Source organism: Ciconia boyciana, chromosome 19 (assembly GCF_034638445.1).
Source record: "Ciconia boyciana chromosome 19, ASM3463844v1, whole genome shotgun sequence".
Taxonomy (NCBI): domain Eukaryota; kingdom Metazoa; phylum Chordata; class Aves; order Ciconiiformes; family Ciconiidae; genus Ciconia; species Ciconia boyciana.
Genome location: NC_132952.1, coordinates 4,223,883 through 4,233,221, shown reverse-complemented (window position 1 = coordinate 4,233,221; position 9,339 = coordinate 4,223,883). Strand labels below are relative to the sequence as shown.

The 9,339-nt window shown below is 45.5% G+C and overlaps 1 protein-coding gene across 1 annotated transcript in view; it reads right to left on the bottom strand.

Annotated features, from left to right (window-relative positions):
- Positions 1-9,339, bottom strand: part of CASZ1 (castor zinc finger 1) — a 49,931-nt gene continuing 40,592 nt past the window's right edge. Inside the window, exons 16-19 of the mRNA XM_072884310.1 lie at positions 8,894-9,042; positions 6,710-6,944; positions 4,963-5,256; positions 1-1,583 (exon numbers count right to left, since the gene is read on the bottom strand). Coding sequence (XP_072740411.1) covers positions 334-1,583; positions 4,963-5,256; positions 6,710-6,944; positions 8,894-9,042 — 1,928 coding nt within the window. The 3' untranslated portion in view covers positions 1-333. The remainder of the gene's footprint in view (positions 1,584-4,962; positions 5,257-6,709; positions 6,945-8,893; positions 9,043-9,339) is intronic.

The following is a 9,339-nucleotide window of genomic DNA, read 5'->3' as shown; positions in this document are numbered from 1 at the left end:
CACAGGCCCCACGCACCATGCAGGGAGCAAGGAAAAGCAGCTGGTACCCTCAAGGTTCATGTCCGTATAAAAGGGTATTTTTTGCTGCATCCTGCCCCCATGTTCTGTGATCTGCAGAATGAAGTGATGCAGCACCAGTCCTGCTGCGAGCCTGTCTCTCTTACGGGGCTTGTGGAGGAGCATGGGTTTCCTTCCTTCCTCTCTCTCTCGTGTGTGTGGCACGGAGTTTGTTTTTCACTTGCCATCCCAATCTTTGTTCTTGCCTCATATGGGGTCCTCTTAGTAATTCTGTGTAAGAGCAAAACCAAACCACTGCCGCTGTTGTCTCTAAGATTAAGGAGAAGCTGCTGGAGCAACGGTCGAGGCTGGGGCAGCAGCTGGAGCTGGAGCAGGAGTTGGGGCTGGAGTAAGGGCTGGCTCGCCCTGGGGCCTGGAAGCATCACCGTGGTCTGTGGAAGAAGCAGCCTCCTCTGGTTCTCCATCTTCTTTAGTGGCCAGGCCCTCAGGGTCAGGCAGCGATTCTTCAGAATCTGTGTTCAGGTCTTCCTCTTCATCATCCTCCTCATCGTCATCATCATCATCCTCCTCTTCATCATCCTCCTCTTCTTCATTCATCTCCTCCTCATCATCCTCTTCATCCTCTTGGGAAGAGTCATCCTCGTCCTCCACATCACCAGAGCCAGATGCCACCGCCCCCCTCTCCTGAGGTGCGGTCCCGGCTCTGCTCGGTGATGGACCTTCAGTGACTTCTGACTGCTTCTTGCTGAGGTCCAGGGAATCATTGAGGCCCACACCAGCTGCGTTCTGCAGGAAGAAGAGCGAGCTGTTGTTGTCAGTGCTGAGGTTGAGGGAACTGTCCAGGTTGATGGAAGAGTTCTGGATGTCATACTCAAGAGTGGAGTGGGCAAGGCCCTCAGGGCCAGGAGAGATGGCAGGAAGCTCCCCTCGCTCCTGCTTCTCATGTTTGCGCTTGTGCGAGTCCATCTGTGACATGCCCACCACTGTGTGTTTGCAGCCAGGATAGGTGCAATGGAAGTGGGAGCACTTGAGTTTGTACTTGCAGTCAGGCACCTCGCAGTCCACGCTTGAGCTGAACTGGCAGAAGCCAGCAGCACTGATGACGTCCTGCTTGCCGTGGTGCTTACGGTGGGCTGTCACCTTAGTGCTGTCAGTGCAGCGGAAGCCACAACGCAGACAGTGGAAGTGTGTGCTATTGCCAGAGAACTGACAGTCTGGGAAGTTGCAACTCAGTGAAGACTTGAAGCGTTTGAAATCATCCAATACCAGGTTGTCAACACGATCATGATGCTGGGCGTGCTTGTACATGTGTGTACGGCCACAGAACTTGTAGCCACAATTCTCCCGCGTGCAGTGGTAGTGGGTAACCTTGAGAGAGAATTGGCAGCTGGAGTCCTTGCAGTCCTCGTAGAGGTCATAGCGCCGAAATCCTTCCAGCATCATCCCTTCATCCAGCATCTTGCGTGAGGATGCGGTCTTGCGGCGTTTGCCAAACGGGGACATGTCCTCAATAATCCAGAAACGCTTTTTGGCCCCTGAGGCAGTTGGCATAGTGATGGTATTCCCTGAGGAGAAAAAACGAAGAATGGTGTTGCTGACAGCCAGGTCTCTCTTCATCTCCTAACCATCCTGGCAAATTCTGTATTTGCCAAGACACAATGCTGCAACTGTTCCCACCCAGCAGCTCATCCCTCAAGCTCTAAGTAAGCCTGAACCCTGCAATCGTCGGCTGGCTGATGCCTGCTGGATGTGGCTTCCTCAATTGTCAGCATATCCCACCTTGCCTCTAATTGCTGCTCTTGCATATCGATGTTGTCCAAATGCTAACTGTTGCTCCTCTGTTTTGCTACTCTCACAGTTTCTCCTGCTGCTTAGTTAATGATTTAGTTCTATTTTCCTCAAATCAGACTTTAATACAGAGGAGCTGGCTTGTTCCAATACAAGGACTGAGGTGTTTTACTGTAGTTCACTGGGGTTCAAGTGGTAAGAGTTTAAGCACGCTAATAACTCATATGTGTCTACTGTTTGCCCCTATCCAGGCTCTTGTACTACACTACAATTGCCAAGGACAGGCAGGAAGTGAAGGAAGACCCCATGCGTGATTAAAACTGCAAGGGGGGGAATTTATAGAAATAGGATGGACTTTGGCCAGGAGACTGCAACATCCCTCACTGTAATGAGCCTACATATTACGATGAGTGCACTTAGAAAGACAGATGGACAGATGTTCAATGGGGCTAATTCTCATCATCACTAGCCAGTGGACTCTGAGAGAAAATACCAGTTCTACAGCTTTCCCTTGGGTCTCAAAAAATCACATGATGCCCCTAGTAAATAAAGAGCCCTCATCTATCTTCCACTTTCATTCACAGGGCCAGCATAACTGGCTAGTGCTCACATCCCCTAGGATCAAGCTGACATCAAGGACTCGACCTCATTAGATCTATTAACTTTTTTTTCTTCTCTGCTTCTATTTCCAGAATCAAACCACAATCTCCAGTATCAACATGCAGCACAGACAAGGTTGGAGGCAAGAATTTCTCACCAGGTGCAGAATTGTGAGTGTAATTGGAAATTATAGCTTGCAACTAAAACATACTTTTTTTTTTTTTTTTTTGCCTCTCTTCATGCTGAAACTGCCATCCTCTTAAAAAGAGGCAGTGACATGCAGTGCCTGGGGCCTAAGAATCCAGAGCAGCTTGCATCCTTGTCTAGGAGACTGAAGAAAGAGTCATCTGTCTGACTGTTGTAGAATTATTTTTTTTTCTGGCTGATAAGCAGGTATTAAAAGTGACGAATGCTATTTTTGCCATATCTGGCCCTTCAAATGACAACCCTTTAAGAGAAGGTGGCGATCACTGAAGGAAGCCTCCAAAAGTTAAACTGGCACTGTATTGAAAGACACAAGTCAACGGAAATGGTAGCAGCAACCTATTCTCCCTCATTGTTTGCATGCCTGAGCTATACAGCTTGCAGGATAAGCAAAGAACAAAAGATTGTTCCATGCCCATTCGTTACATGGCACTTTTGCTCAGACTGCAAATAAGGACACCAGCTTAGGGCACCCATGGTGAGACCATCTTAGTGACATGTAGCTGGTGGAAACTGCACGTTAAGGCTAATTTAACCAGCTACCAGTGAAAGAGTAACTTTCTGTCGCTACAGATTTTAAATAAGCAAGCTCTCAGCTATAGAATCTGTGACCAATTACTCTCTGCTCCCCCCCCAAACATCTGGTATAGTAAAATCTCGCTCCACTTCCAGGCGACTAGTGTAAGTGCATTGTTGCCTGGACAAATCACTGCTATCCAGATCAACACCTTACTCCTCCTTTTAAAAAAAAATTACGGCCAAACCATCAAGTCTTTTATCATTAGTATGAATGCTCATCTTGTCTGCCTTCAGACAGGAATATGGGATAAACTGTCCTAGGGGAAAGACTCTGGATGGGAAATCTGGGAAATAAGTAGAATTTAAATTTTACCTGTTTTAAACTCAATGTATCTGCCTGGTTTTTACAACAGTTCAAAGAGATGTGCCTAAAACTTCAGTTAAACCAATTCTGTTTCCTCGTACAGGCAAAGTTTCAGAGCAAGGGTGTGAAAAAGAGATGATAACCTGGTACGCTCTCCTCCTTTAGCCACTAGACACTGTTCAGTCCCTAGCACCCAACTGAAGATTATAAGCCTCAACAGATGCAATCCCAATGGTACGTGCATGCCATAAGCTTGTCTTTACGACTAATAATGTAAACATTCACGAAACTATACAAAGATAAAAAGAAAAGAAACTTAAAAATATATAATTAGAGGAAAGCACAGCACAAGGTTAAGATGTTTCAGGTTGCATGCAAATCAGTTAAAAAAAAAAAGAGACAAAAATATAGTTTCTTGTGAATTTTGTTTGTTGGAACACACTCCTTCAGACAAAGCAAGGATCCTTCTCCTGCCAAGTCCCATGAGAAAAACCTGTGAACTTCCAAGTGGAGTTGGTCCTCCAGCCATACTCGCAACCATTTACCTTGGATTTGCGCATTACTAAAACTGGCAGGAAGAATGACTGGGACATTTGTAGGCTGCCAGAATCCTCTTAAGTGTGAACTTTAAGCACAAATATGCCTTTAATTAACTAGAAAAGAGCTGAGAGTTGGGAAAAGAAGCCAAAACTGAGACACACCCTAAAAAAACATTCCCAGCTGGAATGAGAATCTCCAGCCTGAGACATCTCTGATCTTAGTCACACATGGGAAACATGGCAGCTTAAACCAAAAAATCTAGATGTATTTTCTGCAGCTGTTAAGAGCAGATGTAAATAACAGTGAGTGTGAGAAACAGCCTGAGCTGTCTGATGATGTCATCATAGTGACACTGACTGTACTTCACTGTTACTGGTGCTGGGGAACGCAGCCCTGAATTTTATGGCTTCATATATGAATAGGAAGCAGTGAAGCTTACAAGATCTATAAAAATATGGGCACTGGTACCTTGTCAGACATTTACCTGCTGAGATGTGTGCAGCAGACTATGGTAGGCACTGGGCTGGGTGGCCTGGAAGATCTAAACAAGAATTCCAAGTCCCATTAATGCTACATGAGCAAAAGTTTGCTTTGTGGCTTATCCTGCTGTTATCAAGAGGCTGAAAGTGCATTTTAACTATGGGTTTTTATTAGATTTTTCTCATAGTTTGGAATCGGTGGAAATTGCTCTCAGGTATCCAAATGTCTCTCAATGATTTGCTGTGGTTTTGGTTACCCTTCTTAGCTGTGGTTACTGTGTCAGCAGCCAAAAGGAGTAGCCATGGACGGACCCTTGGATAAAGTTAAATAAGACACAGAGTGACATATGCTTTTTTACTGACCCAAAGGTGCAGAGAAAAAATGTGGCCAGGGTGAGTGGGGAAGGAGATGGGCACAGGACACTAAGAGAGAAAGGAAAGAAGTGTTACCTGCTGCATCCTGAACTAAGGGAACGTCACTTTTTACTGGAGTTGGAGTGGCAATGATGGGCGAAAACCCAGTGGTGCTGGCGGCAGGCATGACAATGCCTCTGCTGGATCCAAGAGTGGCACTGAGCAGAGAGTATGAGAGACAAGATGGAGAGAAAAGATAGGGGAGGGTGGGAAGGGGAGACCTAAGCAGGGCTTGTGAGAAAGATGGAGGCAGAGATGGTGGTTGAGGTTGTGGTGCATTGTGGGTAGCATCATCGGCAGCAGCAGTGGCAGTAGAAGGAACCAGGCAGCCTGGAGAATGTGGAGAGAAAAAAAGCAGAAAAAAAAAAAAAAACCAAAACAACAAACAAACCACACAACAAAAAAAACCAAAACAACAAAACCAAACAAAAAAAACCAAAACAAAACAAAAAACAAAAGAACTGAAATGAGAACCCAAGAGCAGAAGCAATATGATGAAAACGGAAAACACATTCACAAATGTATGAAACAGAACTGTAACAGAGAAGAAACAGAAGGTGAGGAACTGACAGCATCAGGAAGAGGAGGGTTGTCTCTGCAGAAGGTAAGGTGGCTTTAGTGGCATGGGGGAAGAGCCACAGGCTTTCATGCAGAAATTCCTGCTTGTTTGGTCCTTGTTCATCTATATGGTGCCAGCTTGTACCAACTAATAGCTGTAAGGGTGGTCTGACACTTTGGGTGGGTGGAGTTGCTCGCTACCTGGATAGCAGGGAGGGGGGCATTTCCTAGAAGTGTGACTTGGGCCAGATGGCGTCCTGACAAAGGAGAGAGTGCCAGGAACCGCTGTCCCACCAGAACTCTTTGGAGGAGCTTTAATGTCATGGGGCAACTGCTGTCATGACCCAGCAGTGTTCATACAACATATGGTTAGCTGTGCTATATGGTAACCTTCATCTAACTGGTGTGGGAAAGAAAAGTAGGAAAATGTGTATGAAATTAAAGCAAACTCAGTGAGGCAACCTATCTAGAATGTTAACACTTAACCCTGGGAAGGACAGCCAAGAGATCCCTGGATCACCACTAGATGATAACAGAATTCAAAAAAGATATCTGACTAGTGAAAAGATAACCCTGTAATACAGGGCAGTGGGAGATGGCTATGCATCATCCTGGCAAACAGGCAACAATGGCAGAAACTTACTTCCAAAAAAGAGGGGATGATGGAGGTCTCCTCTGTACAATACTGCACAAAGTGGAACAAGAGTTTTTGCATGAGGAAAGGAGCTCAGTGAGCTGCTTTTGTATGTTGATTTCTGAAGGTGTGGTAGGTTTTTTTTTCCCCTGTGTATATAATATTTGCTATTGTACAGTCTTTCTGTACCTCAACTGTATAGGAAAGTGCCTGACTTGAGATGCTGCACAAGGAAATACAAAAAGATATCAGGGGAAATGCCAAGTACAGAACAGGCCCACAACTTTTTTGGGTTTTTTTTTTTTTAAATCGGTTATTAAAATAAATCCAACTCCAAGACACAGGATAAAAACCCCTCCTCAGGGGAGAAAAATGATACACTGTTAGTTCATGGATGCTTGAGGTGCACATTTTGATGGATCTCTTCTCACAAATGATGGCGGGAGCCAGGTTAGTACGAGGCACTATTGTGAAGCTGGTACAGTTTATATTTTAAGGTGCAGTTGGTTTTTGGCCTCTCTTCATGAGTTTATCTCCCAAGAGAGCAGGCAACTGATGATCCATTTCACACACACACAACCCCCCCCTTACCTGCCGATGTACTTTCATTGCCCACTGGAGTGCTGGAGCAGCTGCGGTCCATATTGGAAGATTCAGAGGAGATACCCCCAGGGCTGCAGCCAGTGTAATCCATGTACTCATCTGTTTCAGTGTCCATCATGCTTGGGGGTCCCTGAAAGGAAGCTGGGGTTCCTGATGAGGCTGGGCTGGGTGCCATGCTGCCAACCTGGGGGAGATTTTCATTTCTTGGAGTGTGGCCAATAACCTGCAGCAAGAAAACAGGACAGGGACTTTCACACCAAAAGCAAGATGCCAAGACCAAAACCATCTGTCTGCACGTTTATTTCTCTCTGCCACAGTTCATGAGGGATAGCTGGAACATGCTCGTGAGTGGAACCCATGGCACTGTGGCTAGGAGCGTGAATCTTCCTTCGCTGGGAGCTCTGAGCATTAAACTTGGCACGTGTATCCTGGTATGTGAATTGTGATGTGCTCAGAGGCTGGGAGTGTTAATCTTGGCACCGGTATCCTGGTGTGTGGATTCTGATGCATTCAAAAACAGGAGGTGTTAATCTTGGCATTACTACCTTACTGCGTAGGTCCTGCTGCATTTAGAGACTGGAAATACGACTCCTGACATGACTGTCCTAGTGCCTGCATGCTGAGACATTGCAACAAGGGAACACGGACTGAAACCAGTGACGTATGTGACCAGTGCTCCATTCACATGCAGCTGTTGTGGCCTGGCACGGCATGATCTTCTCTGGATAGTGACACGGGTAGGTACCCAGAAGCAAGGTATATCCAAACACACCACTAAGTGCCTACTGAGCACTAAGGAATGGGAAAAATGGGACTTGGTACATTTACATGCAGAAAGGCAGCGGCAGTACAGCAATCTGGTTAACTTTGCCACATGCCCTGATTTGCTGTTTCATCCTTGTTTTGTTGTTCGCTGGACTGCTCCATGGGCTAAGCACAGCAACAGAGTAAGACTAGCACTGTATGCTCCCAGGATTGCTCAGGCCATGATTACTACTTCCCCACTGCTGAAGTGAGACAGGATTGCCAGTGAAAGGAGATGGAGGTCAAAAGTAGCATTTTCTGCTCAGCATGTACTAAAATTCTTAGGGCTAGACTCAGCACGTACTAGAAGAGTAGTGAAGACAAATCTATTTGTTAAATCTCTCCTAAGTTTGATTCTTGAACCTAAGCTTTTCATGTTCAGAACAAAAGCTATCACAACAGTAATACTGGTTCCTTGGCATCTGTGAACTTGTTAAATCCAACAGCAGTAGACTTCAACAATTAACTTATTGACAGTACTTAATAACTAATAGGGACCTCTCATTCCCATGTCATGGAATGAAAGAGGGTTCCCATCTTGCTTCTGCAGATGACCCCTTTTGTTTTTCATATACCAGAAGATGTCCTTAGGGTCAGATCAGTCGCAGGCGTTTAAATAAAGCTAGCTTGTTTCATCTCCCAAGTCAATGGAAGTTGCAACTAAGGAAGAAGAAGAAGCAGCAGGAGGTTGCAGGACTGCTGCCGGTCTGAGCAGCAGCTCAGTGCCACAGTTGAAACTCTTCAATTTATTCATGAAACAGACAAACCTAATCTGCCAGTTGCTCTCAGTTATGCGTTAGAAAAGAAGCAACTGCACCGCTCTGCTGCTTCCTGAGAGAGGACAAGGAGTGCCCCAAACTAACTCCAGATCAATAAGGGAAGAGAAATTTTGAGACTGGTATTTCTCCCATCCTAGGTGGAAGCAGCAAATAATTCTTTATGCGCAATAGGAAATGTTTGCTTTAACCAGCACGTTCAATTCTTCCACATCCTAAGCACTTTAATTTTAATAAGCCAATTGGTGTATGTTGAGAGAGCAGGGAGGAAGTGCAAGTTCTAAATATGAGTATTTTAGCGTTATCCTTCTCAATTTTTTTTCTCCATAATTCACAAGGAAAAGCTATTTACCCTAAGTAATGCTTTGATGTCTGTGCTTCATCATCTTTCCTCGTATTGTAGAAGTCCAACCAGGTAAAGCTAGCTTGGGTGAACTCACCTATCCCAGTTGTATCCCCCAAGGCAGACATAATATCCTTAAGAGTTTGCGTATGAGTGTCTTGGCACTAAAGCAAGTGCCAAGCTCTGCAGCAAGCAACCAAAGGGACCAACAGTACATGCGGATCTAGACTTAAATAACCAGTGAGTCACCTGAGTAGGAACACGATCAAAGTTCTTCCCCAGCATCCTTCTCATGTGCTTTCTGGCGTGGGATGTCATTTGGTGCTTGAGCAGGAAGGAGAACTGGCAGCCCTCTCGAATGCAGTGGAAGTGGCTGTTCACCTGGTTGTATTTGCAACCTGCAGACACAAAACCATTGTATGTAGTACATGAAAGGTACCAAGAGGGAAGGGGACTGTAGGGAAGATGATCTGGAGACGGGACAAGGCTGCTGCTACATGGATTTCTGGTGGACTGAAGATTATCAATGGTTACGGGTTCTTCAGGAACAGTCCCGAATGAAAAAAAACATGATCTTTTGCCTGCTGAGCAACTGCAAGAGAGACTGTACACAGATTTAAGAAGTGAGCCTGAGCTGCAGACTAGTCCCATCCCTCTTTGTTTTGTTATAAAGGAAGGAACATTACCATTGCATC